Genomic DNA, 18,364 nt, shown 5'->3' with positions numbered 1-18,364 from the left:
GCGATCGGCGATCCGGTTAAAAGACGAAGCGTTCTTGGCGAGGTTCGCGGCAAGAGTGATCGAATTTGATGAAATGTTGCAGGCGTTTATATAGGTTTTAGTCGCGGCGGCACGCGATGGTGGGACATGGAAGAACCAGTTTGTTAATTAGCCGTAAGCGTGAAAACAAAAAACGATTCAATCGGTGTAACATATATGCATCCGTTTAGAAAAGAAAACGATCACGTGATGTAACAATTAGCGAGAGCGTTCTGTAAAAAAAAAGCGTACAAGTGTTCGCTGTGCCCTCATTCGCGAACGATCGGAAGCTCTGACGATCGTGGAGAAAAAGCTTCGATCGAAAGCGGCGATTAATCGAGGCGACGAGCGACGTTGAAATTTTTTGACAAATTTTTAGCCAAGGTTCAACGATTGAAAAATGAAGATATCGTGAAATCTGTAGAGATGAAAAAAAAGAACGTTCAGATTTAGACTCTCGATGGTTCAGGGGTATTGGGAGGATTAAAAATTCAATAATTCTAGCCCGGAGAGCAGAGGAATGCAAATTTCATAGATCAAGAACATAAATTCGAATACGCGATAACTATTGATAGATCGAGTCCTCGCGCTTCCGTCCCCTTCATCTTCACGGCCGCGTCGAGGATCTCTTCGGTTGGCCGGTGGCCACGTTCGACGGCGATCCCTTCTTCAGGATCCCGGCGAGACAGCGAGACAGAGGAAAGAGAAACAGAGAGGACGGAGGTTTAAGTGTACGGTGGAGGTGGCGCCAGACCCCTCCTTCTAATAAAAGCCGCTCACTAAGCTCCGTTACACAGACAGTCACAGAAAAGTCGAAGAGAGCAGGAGCCGCGGAGAGCTCCGTTTTGGTCCTCTTAAGAAGCGGCCAGTTTAAAAGTTCGTACGTGTTTACGGGACGACGAATCGGTGTGTGGTGAGTTCCGTCGCGTGGAACGCGCGGCCTCGTGAAATTTTTACTCGACCGTTCAGTGACGAGGAACGGTCCACGTGACGGGTTCTGTGATCAGTGTGGAAGCTATCGAGTATATTGGAAAATTCGAAGGATCCTTCTCTTCTCTTTCCGCAACGTAACGGAAATTTTTCTCGAGACGATCGATAGCCGCGTAAACGCTCGATAGTTTCCTGGACGCAGAGCGTGTTCGTTTTCGAGCTTCCTCCTCGAGTTTCCTCGAGAGCACGAGACAGTGAACGCCCAGTCACGGGATTGCGTCGGGTAAGCAGAGGCATTATCGGAGTGAAAAGTCTTCGTGAAGTGGTTCTCGCCGGAACGACGAGCTCGAGGAGAAAATCGAAACTCGCGTCCAGCTGCCGCTCCAGCTCGTGGAAAATACGCTGGACGCTGTCACAAAACCCACGTGTCTTTCCTTCGTCACTCGATCGTCATCTTCGCGTGGCAACGAAATGTCGTCGACTAGTATTCACCCGATCGAAGAAATATTTGGTAGCTATCGCGGAAAATTTCACCGTTGGATCGTAAATTTTCTCGAAACGACGATGGAAAGTGAAGTACACTCGATCGAATCGAGTTGCATAATCGTATAATTGGGAACCGCCTATAATTTGTATTCCAAAAATAGTTGGAGCCTAGTTTCAGCAACAATAGCGAATGGTTAATGAAGCTTGCTAATATTTAACCTCGAATGCGCACTGTTGCACCATCAGCCTGGATGGTGCACGCGTTGAATTTTATATCACCTTGGTGTGTGGCCACCATTGTATTCAGACTGCTCGCTATCGCAATTATAGTCTAGATCTTAGTTGTCGTATCGATTGCATTTGAATTTCTAGTCTGCTAGTCGCACCGGAAGAACTGCTTAAGAGACGCGAGTCTTATCAAATTTCTCCTTATCTAACGAATCTGTCCCAGTACGGATGCAACAATTGTCGAGATAAATTGCATGCTTAACGATCTCGCCATCCGCTGTCGTTGCAACGAGAACTCGGCGTCGTAAAACGAAATGACAAAACGCGGCAGGCCATCTTTCCGCGAGAATCTCGGCGTCGCGGATGCCAGCGGCGTTCTCGACTTTCATTCGGTCGAAAGTGATAGTTTCGAACGTATCCACGCTCGAGAAAGGAGAGCCATTGCTCCCCTCTACCACGAGATCGTCCGGGACTCCTTCACCTTCTCATCGTTCTTCTTCAGAATCCCCTCGTATCGTTTCCGGCTCCTGTCGATGGACCATCCGCGGATAGACGCCATTTTAAGCTACCAAATATCTCTTCCGTCGAGGACATAAAATAATACGCGCTCTTCAGGGTGAAAGTATAACGTTTCATCTCTCTTTCAGTTTTATTCAACATTCGATCAACCATGAAGTTAATCTTCATTTTGGCAACAGCGTTATGCGTGGCTACGGTCAGCTCGTACCCGATTCCCGAAGAGGATCGCCTTCGCTCCGAGGTAAGTCCACCGAGAAGCGACCATATATCAAACGTCCTTTCTCGACTTACACTTTGCACAGGCTTCCCCTCGACTCGTCTCGACTGGCGTACCAAGCCACCTTGATACCATAGGCACGCGGTACGTTCCATGCCGCATTGGAGGCACCGTCGTGCAACCTTCGAATTCGTTCCTTGAACTTTCCAGCGTCGGTCGCGTGTTCTGCTCGCAGAACACGAGACGAGTCGCTGGAGGGTTACTTTCCTCGCCGTTACGTTCTCAAGAGTTCGCTCTAAATTTTGAAACGAGCAACTCCCGATCCCTGGGTTACGTAATTGGTGTTACGATCACTTTCTCTGTGTTACTGGGCCATCAAGATGGACGCCCATCGGAATTCATCCGAGCCGCGTACCTTATTACCCAGCAGAGGCACCGGAATCAGAGAAAGCGCAGCTGTCCATTGGCGAAATTTTTCTCGGTAGCGGCTGCTAACCGTTCGGTTAATCGTCGAGATAAACAACGAACGAGACGACCACAGTCGCAGGTCGCGAAAGTATGGTATTTGTACTCTCTGGGTTTCGAGGTTCGGCTGAATGCCAGAGCCGATCGATCCGACGATTGGAGATGATGTTTCACTTTCGAGCGGGGGCCTCTTTCACTCGAGACGAGTGCTACGACCTCGCGGCGAGAACGAAATCACGGCGCCCGTGGATCATCGGATCTACGCGAGGCGTTTGTTTGATCTCCGTTTAACAACGCCGAGCTGGACGTCATCGACGTGTTTGATCGATGAACAGCCACTCGAATTCGACGACGGATTGCATTGCCACCGGGTGCTTGAGATTTCCGCGACCTTCGAACAAGACGATGCAGCAGAGCGAGCAAATATTTTTATCGACTAGTCAGCGCTCGTAGCATCTTGACAGACACGGTATGAATATACATAGAGCTCGCAGGAAGTATCTTGTCGCTAATGTCTTCTAATGAGCTGTTTACACATACGCTCATGCGAAACGCCAACAGTAACCATCATGGAAACTGCGCTCGAATAGTCGCCTCTCTGGAACGATCGAGGAATTAACGCAACTCAATGTAATCTGGCGGTAGTGGAAGGTCAGGCGCGAAAGTGGTTCCGCGATTTTCCTGGAATCCTGTTTTAACCAGGACCGTTAGACAAGCTCGAGGGCGGGCGAGCTTCGACGAGCGACGAAAACCCAACGAGGGACCTCGATCGGCTCTCTTCTTCGGCCCGACACTTTCACTGGCCGCGAACACTTACAGAGTTACAGCGGACACTTTCTTCGCTCGATCGATGCCCAATGGAAAGCGCGTGCGTAAGCGTGTGCACGAGCACAGGCTCGCGTGCACGCGTGTCTCTGGCTCTCTCAGACAACCACGCTGAACAGTGGTGGCCAAACGAATTCTGCCGTCATATTTCCTGCTTCTTCGTATCGAATGATCCCCAGTGGCTTCTAGTTCCGTGACGAGAACGATTTCCAGCGGGAAACAAAAGAATCGTAATGGATTATTCTGAGAATTCGAGGCGGTCGTTACGTATCAACCCGTGGAGACTTCGACGCGTGGATAAGCGCGACCTTCCATCCTTAAATGTTTCTCTACGTGGCAATTATCTAGCGATAACGTCCAACTCGATGCAGTTAGATCTGAACGCGGCCATTCTAAAACGAATACGTGTGGCATATCTGTTAGATCTCAGACGACGACGAACGGACGAAGGTAGTCGTGAGCGCGGATAACACGCAGGGACGAATATCGTAACAGCTGGTTGGACGTGAGCACAGTCCAAGGGAAAGTGAACCACGGTAACCAGGTTGAGCAACTTTGAAGTCCGATGACCGTGCAATCGCCACGCGGCGGCTCGATTAATTTATCAAACACCTCGTTGTCCGAGTTACTGCGAAACGTAACGGCTGGTACAATTGCGGGTGGTAGCAACTCGACCAGTGTTCTTATATCTAACGATCGTCGTACGCGTGCAAGGGGCGTGCGTTTCCAATAACCAAGACAATCGTAGCCAGTCCATAAAAGCCTCGTATCGTAATAGAAACTAGTACCGACGCTAATGCAGCTCCCGTAATAATACGCAATCACGTCGTTAAACGGTGCAATTCCGTAGAGGCGATCTCGCCGTGGTCGACGGTACAGTTCCAACGTTTTCTCGTCTCTACCCGAACCTTATCATTCCCCGCACGTCGAACGATTGTGCGTAATTCGGAAGATTGCCGTTTGAAAACAGCCTCGACGGGATCCTTCCGAGTCCACACGCCTCTCTCTTCTACCGATCATCGTGAGCGCATTGCGCAACCGTGATCACTTTGACACTGTTCGACACTTTCGACCAGCTTCCCGTCGAACAACAACGTTACCACGTTATCGAGTCGTTTAACGAGAGGTTTCGACGATCGCACGAGCGGACAGGGCATCGCGAAAGCAAACACTCGAGGGGTAATCTGAGAGCATTGAAAAGACATTGTAGGGGCAACGGGGTAAACTTTTTTCAGGCACTCGATCGGCTGGTGATGGTCGAAGCCGACAAGGTGGCCGCCCTAAGGAGCAAACGGACGATCGGTATCCTGCGAGAACTATTCCCCGAAGCATCTCAGGTGAGCCGCTGCTGAACAAAGCGCAGTAAAATCCTGCAGATGACCAGGACTAATTTATATACGCGGATTAGCCACCACCCCCCCGCCATTTCCCGTAGACTGTTTGAAAGTACCCGCTGCATCGGTTTTTGGTCAGTCGAAGTGTTTTTTCATTTTTTTTTAATTACGAACTTTCTCGCAGTACAGCGGATAATTGAGAAATTACATCGGCGACGGGAACGTTCCATTAGTAAACCCTGGTCGATTTAAAGCGAAGGAGAAATTGTTCCCAGCGAAAATCGGCATTCCTGTCGAAGAAAGCTATACGGTCGATTCACGATTCACGCTGAGTTTCCTCGTTTCCCGCTGCGTCCTGTCTTTCGATTACGTAATTACGTGCTCGTTTTAAGCAATTAGCCTCATGAATTCAGATACGATCGTGTATTTAATCGAGAGTCCCCACCGATTCGTGCCGCGTACACACGTCCACCCTTTCTCCCGGTTGTCGATCGAAATTTCCTCGGTTCAGAACGACCGTCGTACCCCTTGTTTGACGCTTCTACGCAACCGAAGCCATCGAACCGGCCTTTGCTACCTTGAGATCTTCTCGATAGCCGTCGCCTACCATCGTCGAGTCGAGCTCGACGAACGTTGTCTCGTTGCTCGAATAACCGATCCCGTGGACGGGCAATTTCGACGCGAACTCGACGACAACAGAGCTGTTCCAACGATCGGAAAGCGTCGTACACGTTTTGCCACCGTTCGTCCAGTACGAAACGCACGACAATCCTACCGATCAGAGGCCACGCTGTCTGAAAAGCTCGTGGCCTCGCGAAAAACTTGACGCGATGGAGGAAGAGAACACGGAAACCCAATGGTACGGGCCAGCTAAGAGCTGTTGTTTTCTAGATGGTCGAACAAAAGGTGAACTCGATTGTCGCGGAAATCATCCGAGTGCTCGGGCCGTCCCTTCTGCGCAGTTTCCTCGGGAATAATCAGCCCGCGATGTCGAAAAGCACGTCGAACGAGGGAACGGCGGCGGTCGCGGACTCGCCTTTCGACGACGACGACGAGGACGAGGAGTTTAATTCGACCAGCGGGAACGGTTCGAAAGTCTCGATATCGTTGCCAACATTCCCGCCGGACGAGGAGAACACAGAAGCGGCGTCTAGCCCCGGAACAAGCGCAGAACCGACGCTCGCCACGAGCGAGACGGCGACCTCCACCGCTACCGACCTCTTCAGCACTCAGACGACCGGTACAGCTAAAGACCAGGAAGGGACGACCACCGCTACCACGACGGTAGCGTGATCGCGTCGCTGCCCGGATCGGTAACACACGTTGGAGGTTAATGAACCAGAACGAAGACGAATAGATCGATCCGGCAAGGATGATCACCGCGCAATTAGGACTGCTGCGGGAGCGTGTCTCGCTCTACTTTTGTCTACCAACACCTTCTCTGTTGTCCGCTAACTGTGCTCTCTTATTTTATTATCTCTGTGTGCGTTTGCGTGTCTGCACCTACGTGTTTCACCTACCTTCTGTTACTCGTCTGTCTCCGTCTGTCTCTGTCTGTCTATCCACGTTGTGTTCGTCTTCAGTATCCGCTCTTCTTCTCGACACAATCATTCTTTGTTCTTTGTGTTCGTATCGAGGCAAGCAAGAAGCCACTTGCTCTTCCCTGTGAACATTCATCGCTATCTATCGTTCATCTACACAAGGCCCGCCTTCCTTCCGCGTTAAGCTTCGACGTAACCGGTCCCGGACTTCCGTCGATCTTCGATCACGAGGCTTTTCGCTCTGTCTACCCTCGACTCTCTCGACCGCGTCGCTTAGCTTCTCTGTCTTTCGACTCGCCATCGACAATCATATATTCATCACGCTCGCTCGTCGAGCCGATTCGTTGGACGTCTGCCAACGAGTCGTCGCCCCGTGAACGCGTTCGCCTACGCGAGGCGATGAAAAGGGGCTACCGGCGGAATATCACCAAAGTTCAATTGTCTCTGCACTCCATAAACTATTCAACAGCTTTGCCAAACGTAGAGAAACCTACGACACGTAGTATGCCTGTTTGGTTCCTCGCGCAATGTACCATGGTTCCCAACGCGTTTCAAGTAAAACGGTTGGCAATCGTTGTTCTAATCCAATAACCATGCGTGTCGACTCAGTAGCGCTTCCACTTACGTTTCTTTGCGCCGCTTGCGGAGCGTGGCAGCCACCCACGGCTCCTGATCGGCGTGCGTTCCGATCACGAGACATCGCGAGAACGCGCGTCGCACGCTTCGTCTCCTTTCATTTTTTGCAACTCTACCCAGCATGCACTGCCCACTCTCCGCGTCAATCGACTCTGTCGTTTTGGACTGGCTACAATTTTCCAAACGCCTATCATCTCTCTTGTCCGACGGTTCCATTGGCAAGGAAAAGTGGCCAGTGTGCGCGAAACAGCACGTTTCGCGTAACTCGATCGCCATCGAACTCGATGCCTGGATGAATAATTTACATAAACGACCGTCGACTAATCGATGACCTGAACACGCTCGTTCGACACTTGTTCGTCGTCGAGTTCCATGGCGAGGAGACCGCGAAGGCGCGGCCTGTGCGTGACCAACGACATCGACCGTGAACCTTCTGTTCTCCGCAGGACGTAAACCCGGAAGCGGAAGATAGGGCGAACGAGGTAGCAGCCGAGTCGCAGACGAACGAGGTCAAAGTGCAGTTCGCGGACGAGCAAGGTGGCGACGACGCCGCGGCGCCGTTGACGCCTCTCGACGAGGCCGAGGCTGACGACGACGACGAGAACAGAAACAAGAGGTTCCTCAGCTTCGCCGGGTCTGGCGGCAGTTCCGGTAGCGGCGCCGGTTCCGGCAACTTCCTCTTCGACATAATCAGGGTGAGTTCTCCACGGCTAGTGATTCCTTCGCGTTATTTATTTATTGTTTCAGTATCGGATGAAAGATAGAGATTTACAGTTCTCGCCCTCCGTTTGACCCTCCCCTTCCTATATGATTTTAATTGCGTCGCAAACTTGAATGATTTCAAAATATCCCTCGAATCATACTGGTTTTCGTACGCTCGGAAGGAAAAAGGAATGCGTCGAGAGATACGCGTAAAAAATATACAGCTTCGCATTAATAACGCGATTTGCATGACTATCGATAATAAATTGCTAATAATGAGCAAACACGAATGGCCAGACTGTGAAATATTCGAGTAACAGGTAGGCAGAGTTGACGTCAGCAAGGGCGCCAACTCCAAGCACCGGTGAAAGTCATCGATCGAATCGCCCAGGCTCTGTCGTCTGGTTACGATTCCAAGGTTCCTGACCTAGGAGCGACCCAGCCTCGCGGACCATTAGACGAGATCAAAACGACCTTGCCGCAACGCGACAAAAGAAATCGAGAATTCAGTCGCGAGAGTAACCTCATTTTTTCACGTCTCCTAACTGGTTGTCCACTGAATTTATCATAAAAATTCGCTCAACCGACTTAAAAATCAGACAAATCGGCCAGTAGTTCTTCATTCTAGTTTAACAGAAAACCTAGTCGTATAACCGATTCGATTAACAACGATAATCCACTAAGCCACGATCCGCGCGGGTTCAGGGGAAACCCACGCGATCATGAGTAACGCGTGCAACCGGTCGAAACTGGTCGCCAAGCCGACCTCCTTTTACGCCATCGAAAAACTGTCGTCCGTTTCCTTGAGACCCTGTCGCGAACGATCTGATCGGATCGTTGCGTACTCCAACCACCAAGCAATTCCAACCAAAGCAATTCGTTCTCTCGAACCCTTCATCCGATAGCGAAACAAATGCGATGCCGCCCCTGCGGGACCCAAAACCTTTAAAGTAATGACAAGATCGATACATCAACTATACCGCGAGATTTCAAGGAAGACTCGAGCAGTCTGGTTCGCCCGATTCAGTCGCTAAAAAGACACTTTCAGCCGCTTTACAGGACATCATCCACCACGAGTCTCTCGACGGCGGACACCAAGCTCTACCATCGCGAAGACGGAACGAACGAGTCGCTCATCGTCGATACGACGTACGCGAATGTGAAAGCAATGAAAAAAATAAACAAAAAAAAAAGATAAAAAGTAAACAAGTAAATAGAGAGGCGTTCTATCGAGGAGCGGATCAGTAAACGAAAGTTCTCGTCTCTGTTCTCGTTTAGCAAGCGGCCGACGGGGCGGCAAGAGCGGCGGGCACGGTGTACCGCGTGGTGGCAGGTACGCAGAGCCTAGGGCTCGGCTTAAGCGCCTCTCGCGACTTGAGCCCGGTTCCCGAAGGTGCCGCCCCTGCTGCCGCTCAGGCTGGTTCCTCGACCATGGCGGCATCCTCGACCAGCGCACCGGCCGCGTCAGGAGCCGGCACCCAACCATCGGTACGCCAATCCTTCCTAGCAGAGCCGAACGGACACTGCCAACTCTCTACTTCTCTTTCTCTTTCTCTATTTCTCTCTCTCTCTCTCTCTCTCTTTGTGTCTTTTCTTCTTTCTTTTCTTTTTCACTTAATTGTCTACCTGGTGAACGGATACCACAGGTTTCTTTGGTAGCGATTCTGCCTGGTTGGTACTTGGCAAAGGCGTTCCGTTTCTTTTTGTTCGCGAAGCTTGAGGTACGTGGTGCTTGGCCGATACGAAGGTGGCGGTGCAGCCCCCCTTTGAACTTTGAGGCACGCCTTCCGAAATTTGTCTTGGTGTTTCGTTATAAAAGTAGGAAATACTTGAAGTCGTGATATCGTGTAAACGATTGGACGTAGCAACAGTAGTTTCACGGTAGCGATACTGTCTAATACGTTAAATGTTTGTTCTCGTATTCGAAAGGAGTGCTTTGTACTTTGCACGTTTGTTAGCAGCGAGCCGCGTATTTAACTGCACCCGATCCTCCGTACACCGTCGTAACCGTGTTTGATTTGCATGTATCGTACTCCCGCGCGTGGCTAACGATCGCACGTCGCCCGTCTCTGCACGTTCCTCGTTTACTCTTCGTCTTCCATGTACTTAACCACTCGAACAGCCTCTCGACTCAGTCTGTCTGCCCCCTCTTCTCTCTTCGTCAGCTTAACGTCCCCGTGTTTCAACTTCGTTTTCGTTCTCCCGCATCTCGATCGCGCGCGAGTCGCCCGCCAGGACTCCTGATCGCTGGTTCAATTTAAGGAAGTTCGTTCGTGAGAACAGTCGCCGTGCGAAATCCTGGCGCGCGATTCTTGCGACGCTCGTTGATCTTTCACGGTCCCAGCGTGGGCCAAGTCTTAGACGTAAACCGTCATCGTTGTCACTAACCGAACCCCGTTTCACGTCTGTCCTCTCTTCCCGTTTCGAGCGACTAGAAGGATGTCTGTCTGTCAACGAAGAACCAGAGCTCTATCGTAACGTGCCTTTTAGTCTCTCGAGGGCCATTTAACACGACTCACAGTCATATCTTCCCACCGATACTAACCATCGTCGTTAAAAAGTCCTCCCCGATTTGGGACAAGTATCGAGTGGCCCTGTGAATCCCTGACTCCGTTCCTCCTCTTTCGAAACACCCTCCCGATCGTTCCACCCGGCCAACGGTCCCGACGCGACACCAACTACCGGCGACTAAAGACAGTCGACGAAGCAGCTGGCTGATGGACGACATCCCGGCCGATTCGACTCGGAAACTAAGGGCAACCCATTGATCGATTGCCGATTCTCTCGTTGTTGTGATCTCGTACTCGTCCATTGCACACACGTCGTTGTACCTTAGTCTCGTAGATGTAGCTCGTATTGTCGCTGCTGGAACGCACCGAAAGCAACGCGTCGCCAGACGATTCCGCTTCGAATTGTCGATAGAACGAGCAATGAGAATTTCTTATTATAATATGATTAAATCGATGAACTTTCATCGTAGCTGAATCGTCTGGTCGCTCACGCGGAATTGTTCTAGTAGTAAATTGATAGCACGGTGCGTGACGTACGTTTCATCGACGAACCGAGCGAAAGGGTAAGTATCGAGCGGATCGAGTGTCGTGCGTCATGCTGCCTGTAATTATCACAGTAATTTTATTGTCTCTTTGGGTCCTGGTGAACATATATATATATATACATATATCTAGTCTCTGTGCACCAAGTAGGTTGTCCATACAGCGCGAGCGCAAAGTACGATATCCGCGTATGGACATCCTATAGAAAGTATAACCGATACAATGTAACGAGCCGAAGGAGCGCACGTAAGGATCGTAGCAGCAAGATCGATGGATCGTAGCCGCAAGTAGGATTCAGGATGTAAAAGCACCGTAGTGTCGGGAGCGCTGATGCTGGACGTGGAGCTGCTAGACACCGCAACTATCTCCCCAATTTTAAAACGATACGACAACGATTCGCACACGATGATCGATGACAATGAACGATCTATGCAACCAGTCTATCATTCACCTTCTCTCCGCGTGAACGAATCCTCCCCGCTCGGACGGAGGAATCCGACTAACCCGATGCTCCGATTATTTTCAGCTGGTGGCCGGAAGCGGAAGCCAAGTGAACGCCTCCACCGGGAAAGCCGAGGAATCTCAGGAAGCTATTCCAGGACCGGTTACCAGGCTGTTCGTCGTAGCTAACAGAGGAATCTCGAACCTCATACAGGACCTCATTCTTGTGAGTAACAGTAACAAGCGCGTTAGTCGGTAGCTTACGATTGCCAAGTAGCAGTGTGAGCGTCAGTGAAACAGAAGAAAGACAAAATTCCCATTAATAAGAAAATCATGAAAGAAGATAGCGAGAATGAATCAGAGCAAGTCGATCAACGAATTGTTGCCACTCGGTTGCGCAATAATTGCTGAAAGAAGGTCCGACAATGACGTCCGTTTCCACGCGAGCAAACGATATCAATGAAACCCGGCGAATCGATCGTGTCGCAAGAATCGTCGAGCGAACTTTCCACGGTTAGAAATCGATTATGCTTAACGAAGCCACGAAACGAAATGCGTGAACAAAAAGGAGCCAAACGAAACTCAGTTACGACACGGCGAAACGAACGGGCAGGACTTTCCACCGAGATTTTCCAGCACGTCGAGCCTCTGATAAAGCGCCACTTACCCCGTTCAGATTATTGGCAATCATTTTTCTTAAACGTGCTCGAATTCTACGCGTACGCGATATTTCTTCCTTCTTAATGTGGCTTTATGTAACCGATTCGATCAGAAGTGAAACTACGCACTTGAACCGGCGGCCGGATTTCGATTTCAGTTCCTATTTGCTCGTATCGATCCATGCTTTCGTTTAATTAACGTAACGCGTACCTCCCGGCACGGTCTATCGGCGTTAGCGATCGCGAAACGAAGGAGCACCCTTCGATCAAGCTGGTAACTCGCCACGAGCGATCCGTCTGGAGTGACGCACGATTCGAATCGCCGTTTCGATCGACGCTCGAAGGCGAATGGGTTAATTTGCGTGGACAAGTTGCGATACTCGTGAACCGCGTGATTACATGGTAGCCAATTAGTTAATATCGTTGCTTCTTATCTGGACGAAGCAACATGCCACGAATTACTCGCGTTCTGCTTCGTAATTTATCTTTTGTTCGCTGTATTGCAACCAACCGCGCAATCGTCGCTGATAGAAAATCGTGAAAAGCCACAAAGGTGAGGATCGTGCAATCTTATCGAGCCGGACCAACCCTTCGCGCGAAGAGTATTCTGACGAAAGTCGCGCAAGCGTGACGCGTTGTCGTTCCAGATATAAAACCGGCCGATTACGTAACCGTCCCCGTCAGAATCGATGGAAAGCAAAAATGTAAGCGACTTTCTCTATGAAATAGCTCGTCCACTTTGCCGGCTGACTTATGCAAGCAACCGCTACGTGGCTCCTGGCACGCGATACTGTCAGGGGCATGGTTCACTAGCTCCTTCGATCACGGTCCTGCGGGATCCTTCGCCCTCGAACGACCTCCAGATTAGCATTCTTACTCTTCTCTTCGCTGGAATTTCAAATACATTTGCCATCGCTTCGAAAGTTTCGAAAGTATCGAGTGATAACGTCAATCGCAATGGCTTGGATGAGCAAATAACAGCGATCGTTCTTCTGACTGGCTCCACACGCTCCGAACGAAAGCGAAATCGATCGACGAGAGAAACGCGGAGGAATTACCTGGTCGGAGGCCGTTGCTCGCGCCGCGAAATTCCCACAACGGTCCACCGGTTCTCCCACGCCAGAGTCCCGTAAAAACTGGCCCATTTTTAAAAGAACGTGGCTACCCGACGCAAAAATCCCGCGCGATTAATCGATCGGTCTCGCGATTTCGAACACCAGGCTGTCTGCGACTTTCGTCTCGGAGTTCGAAGCGGGTAGGAAACTGGTGGCGAGTGGAAGAAAAAGGGTTCGCGCGAAAACGATCATCCGCGATCGACAAGCGGGGCCCGCGTTCCGTTGTTTTTCCCTGGCGTCGCGCGCGTAATTTGCCCACGCTATGTCTCTCCGTAACCTCCTCCAGACGAGGGATCGGAGAAAGCAAACGAGCGCGAAAGAAACGCTGGAGAAAAACGGGTGTAAGGTGTCGCGGGTGTTGACGCCGGTAGCCGAGGCTAATCTCGCGCTCATTATGCGCAACCTGCGTCGAGCTAACTCGGCTGGCAAGAAGCGGTCATCGGCTGGAAAGCGCCGTTCACGCTTCGTACATCCCGCGGAATTCGTGTGCTTCACCCGGTTTGAAGCATGGCGAATCGGAACCTCCGTTACGGGCGCGAGACCGCGGACGGGAACGACCGCTTGAAACGGTCGTAAGAACGATCCTCGAGCCGCGATCGATGATCGTTCCTCTGGTTCGTGACGGTGAAACTGCGGTCGCGTGGGTAAGAAGTGTCGAAAGCGGCGTTGAAACGGCGTCACCTCGAAAGCGTTGCGAACGTACCTCGCTGCTCCCTTTCTCCCCCTTTTTCCCCGTCATCGGGCAAAGAATCGCGAAATGGTACTCGTCGGCGGGAAAAGAATCGACGCGATTGAACGCCGCTGTTGGTGATTTCTTCGGCTCAAAATGCGGCTTTCTAGCCAGAGAATGTCTGCCACCGCGTTGATAAGATCGGGAAGTCGATCGAGATTAAGTGGAAAGAAATTCTCTTCCCCTTTTCGTGTCCTTTCACCGACGCTCACGCTCGATTCTACGGCGAAGTTGCACGCGTTCCATTGATATCCATGTAACCGCGGCTGGTTCGGTTGTTTCAGCGCCTGGCAGCGACGAGCGAGCGCATCGTCAACTTCAAGGCGAGATTGATCACTTCCATCATCTAGGGATCGAGGCCGCGCGTCAGCGATAGGGTGTGGAAGTACAAGAGAAGATTCGATGGTCCTGAAACGCTCGGAAGCCACGTGGGAGACATTGCCGAGCAGTGTGATTAGTCTCGAGCAGGAACACGGGTACGACGTTGGCAACGTTTGGCCGTTGCCCCCTTGTCCCCGAGGTCCGAATTACGTCTCGTCGATGTGTCAATGAATCCTCCACTCGTTTATACTAAACAGCCGTAACCTCGCGACAAAATGATTACTTCTCGTTCTCCCTCCGTCCTCCTGCCTCGTGCTACATTTTTCTACTCTTCTCTATTTCTCTCTTCGTTTCCTGTCTCTCGTCCTCTAACGTCGTATCACTCCTCCCGTTATATTCACCCCCCTCCCCCTTTTTTTCTTTTTACTTCGTACGTAGCTTATTACGCCCTTGCCGTTTCTACATAGTAGCGATTAGGAAGTTCCCATTGTCGAGGTTCCTGTTGCTCGAGCACTCGTGGAAATCTAGCCTGAAAATTTCTCAAGACCGTGATCCCAGAACGCAACTGTGTCGATGACGTTTCGAGCTGAATCTCGTGTGAACTTGTACATAGATGTTCCCGAAACGCAACAGTGCCAAGCATCGAGCCTTTCTTTGCTCACCTATCCCCTTTGATAAATACACCGTGCAGAGATACGGGGCTGGCTCTCAGCTCCCACGCTTAGATTAGAAACACGCACGATTCTCAATTCTCCGTAGCGAATTATCTTCTCGTCGCTGCACAGCACGACCAAGTAGTTTTTTCCCCCCTCGCTCAACAGCCCCCGTTTCTTTCCCCCGTTCGCTTACTTTCCCAAGGGCTGTCAAGCCGCTGCGACGATTGCGGCGACCATCTGGTATCACTAAAGAAGAAAACAGTTTCGCGATCCTTGTACAAAAGCTGGGCACAGTTTTAAGATTACGTTACGTAGGTCTTGGTACTCGACACTATTTATTCGATCGTTCCACACGCTGCACACGAGAAGAGAACGATGTCATTCTCTCCTCGGATCGTCCAGGAACGTATACGCAATAAGAGAATGGTCATCGTCGTCAAATGGTCACCTATGCGTGAAAGCGTATCGATCACCAAATTGAACGTATTATCGGTCTTATTGTAAATCGTCCCTGTTGTTTTGTAGTGTAAATAAATAAATACTATTATCCTAAAATTATACAACACGTCTCACGACTCGCCTTCCCCGATGTCAATTGAAAAACTCGTTTATTTTTTTATGATAATATATGTGATACAAAATACAAAAGAACTATTTTATTGTCCCCGATTAATATTGATCGAGGTTCGATGTTTAGCATAGATACGATATGCGAGAACCGACAAGATTATCTTCGCTAATTATCTCTTACAAGAATCGCTTCATCAAGAAATCAGTATACACTTGACAAAAACGTTTCGACCTCCTGTTCTTTTACAATCCTCCTCTAATCTTGTAATAATCGAGTCAAGTCTGATGATGTTACAGGTAAGTAATATCTGTAAGCGTATCTTTCAATATACGAACGGAAGAACAATTAATTGCCTCTCATAAGCACCTCTTTTCAGGTCCCATTCAACGATCACGCGCACGATTATCGGCACAACAGTACGAATGTAATAAAATCTTTGTTGCTTGCCAACGAAGAAACCTTTGGCGACTTTCATGACATTCTAGTGCGCGAATAACTCGTCCTCCTAGGAAGACCATCGGTACAGCTAGGGACCCGATATAAGCAATGGCTGCTGGTCAGGCACGCCGACGTAAACCGGGTCGCCTAATTGAACGGTACCACCCGGACCTCTCAAACCTAAGTGAAGTCCCATCGCTGGACTCTCGCCAATGAGAGCACGAATTTCTGGATTCCATATTTGTCTGTAACTGTAACGTAGACAGTGGTTCTTTTAATCTAAGCTTAAAGGCGAATATCAGGTGCAGGTGAGTATCGAGAAGTGTCATTTCAAGGCAAACCTTTTCAGGGTGTTCAGAGGTTGCACATTTGGATTCTTCACTCCGGTCTCCGGATCGATGGTGGTGAAAACGCATCTGGCGATCGGCTTAATACACCTGAAGGTGACGTTCCCGATCTTCAGCCAACTCCAGCAATCCTCCTCGTACGGAGTGGCGCCTCTTACAACGAAATTTGACCGAAAATGTCCCGGGGTGACTGGCTCGTCCAAGCGAGTATTCAAATCGGTTACAGAGCTCTCGTTTATCACAGAGTAACTCATTTCGTCTGCGTAAAAGCCCTGTTATGGACAAGCGTTACACGTATGGCTTTAACATCATGATTTTTAACGAGTGTTTAACTTGTCTGACTAAATCATGAAACTTACTACATCGTCGTCATTTATCGCGAACTGCTTCCTTATCTTAGCTTTCCAGTGTTTTGTGGAATAACTCCAGGGGTGGTAAACCAGTCTCAACCCGGTATCCTCGTGAAGAAGGAACCGTGACAACCATTTGGCTGGTCCTTCGCCGCAGTCCTGGACGTTCACAGGATTGCCCCAAACAGTCACGCAGAATCCTTTACCTTTTACTTGCGACAGATCGATAACCTCGGCCACCATCCCCGGCGCAGACAACGTGAGGATCGAATCGAAGATGGTGCATTTGATCTTCGAACACATACAAGTAACACTCGCTATTTTATCGTCATGCGACTAAGAAAATGTAGAGGTAGGTACACATAACATACCGAATATACGCAGCATAAACTAAATACTTTTAAAATATTAGGTAGTTGCATAGCAATATTTCTTACTGTAAGAATGCTGCATAGTCAGCTCAGTTCTCACCTGGACCATTTTGGGCCATTGCCTGGCAGTGACGAAGTGTCCTTTCATGTCAGTGACCATCAGACTCCGGTCCCTCAGCCAGCCAGTTTTCAGGCCCAGTATCGTGCACTCCATCTTGTTCATTCGGACGGGACCAAGGGATTTCACCGGGTACATAATCAGATCGCTCAACTCGCCGACCTTCCGCCACTGCAAGGGTGGCTTCTCCTTTTGCCTCTTGGTCCACCACCACCAGAGGACTACGACCGCCGTCCCGGCGCCAACAGCGGTCGCTGACACGTACGTCAGCCGCATTTTATCTGCTCGTGGGACGTTTAATAGAAACAACGGATCTTTCTGCTCGAATCGATGCTAAAAGTATTGCTTTAACACTATGCTTCCTACGAGTAACTCTCGACGAGAGATTTCAATTGGTAACATTGAACGAATTATGCGTTCTCCTACAGTTATGTAATCACACAAACAGACGTGATATCTCATCGAGTTTATCTATTGAAATGACATCACATTGAGATGCGTTTGCATTATATAAGTAACGCTATATAGTCGCGAGATATCGTGTCTATGATAACTATGATGGAAAATTGCCAGAAAATATGACGCAAGAAATTTTCCATACAACTGACACACCTCCACCAATCTTTCCGCTTTTTCTTGAAAACCAGTTTACGATCGAGGTCGAAGTAACGAAGGAACACACTGGACCGATAACAAATCGTGGCAATCCGATCAATACCGACAAGCGATCCCACGATCTACGCGAGTCAAGTTATCAGTGCGCGATTAGAAGAATATGAATACGTATATTGTATACGTGTAACGAAATAGCAGGAAAGTGACGAGATAATGTGTGTATATTTACCCAATATCATTGCCAGGGTTGCTGAGGCCACAACACAGACGATGAAGAGCGTGAAGGCAAGTGGAACGAATTACGGTGACGAGACACTTGGAAGCGGTCTCGCAACCGCTCGTCAGCGATGAACTGAAGCCGATGTAGTCTCCGCGTACGCAAGATCGCGTATCTTTCTCACGACTAAGGCACTGTTATCTGTTCACATTTACGTTCTGCCACCTCCAGGGCCGTGTGATTAAGAGGCGCCAGTGTCAAAGCGATTTGGCGCCCTTTTCCGCGAAAGTGCAAGCGAGTGTTGGCACTGGTCGAAGCTAATCTCGCGTTCATTATGCGTAACTTCCGTCAAACGTACTGGGCTGGCAAGAAGCGGTCATCGGCTGGAAAGCGCGTTCACGCTTCGTACATCCCGCGGAATTCGTGTGTTCATCCTTCACCCGGTTCAAGCATGGCGAATC

The 18,364-nt window shown here is 49.9% G+C and overlaps 2 protein-coding genes across 5 annotated transcripts; one reads left to right on the top strand and one right to left on the bottom strand.

Annotated features, from left to right (window-relative positions):
• The first annotated feature begins 806 nt into the window (after window positions 1-806).
• LOC143428861 (uncharacterized) lies at window positions 807-14,632 on the top strand. 4 transcript variants are annotated; one of them, XM_076904092.1, is made up of 7 exons: window positions 807-931; window positions 2,310-2,422; window positions 4,924-5,025; window positions 7,646-7,894; window positions 9,180-9,389; window positions 11,481-11,621; window positions 14,184-14,632. In XM_076904092.1, exons 2-7 carry the CDS (start codon window positions 2,333-2,335, stop codon window positions 14,247-14,249), a joined length of 858 nt encoding a protein of 285 aa, XP_076760207.1. In that variant the 5' UTR covers window positions 807-931; window positions 2,310-2,332; the 3' UTR covers window positions 14,250-14,632. The 4 variants fall into 4 exon arrangements, with proteins under 4 accessions (XP_076760207.1, XP_076760209.1, XP_076760210.1 ...); XM_076904093.1 differs by lacking the exon at window positions 807-931 and adding an exon at window positions 1,132-1,231; XM_076904094.1 differs by lacking the exon at window positions 4,924-5,025.
• An 880-nt stretch (window positions 14,633-15,512) lies between these two features.
• LOC143428831 (mitochondrial amidoxime-reducing component 1-like) lies at window positions 15,513-18,079 on the bottom strand. The gene is made up of 5 exons (XM_076903982.1): window positions 17,916-18,079; window positions 17,054-17,352; window positions 16,592-16,873; window positions 16,227-16,504; window positions 15,513-16,136 (listed from the first exon to the last, which is right to left on the bottom strand). The coding sequence occupies exons 1-5, from the start codon at window positions 17,923-17,925 to the stop codon at window positions 15,974-15,976; spliced, it is 1,032 nt and encodes a 343-aa protein (XP_076760097.1). The 5' UTR covers window positions 17,926-18,079; the 3' UTR covers window positions 15,513-15,973.
• Between the last annotated feature and the right edge of the window lie 285 nt (window positions 18,080-18,364).

The sequence above is a fragment of the Xylocopa sonorina genome, chromosome 11 (genome assembly GCF_050948175.1).
Source record: "Xylocopa sonorina isolate GNS202 chromosome 11, iyXylSono1_principal, whole genome shotgun sequence".
Taxonomy (NCBI): Eukaryota; Metazoa; Arthropoda; class Insecta; order Hymenoptera; family Apidae; genus Xylocopa; species Xylocopa sonorina.
The sequence above is the reverse complement of the archived record's forward strand: the minus strand, read 5'-3'. Positions and strand labels throughout refer to the sequence as shown.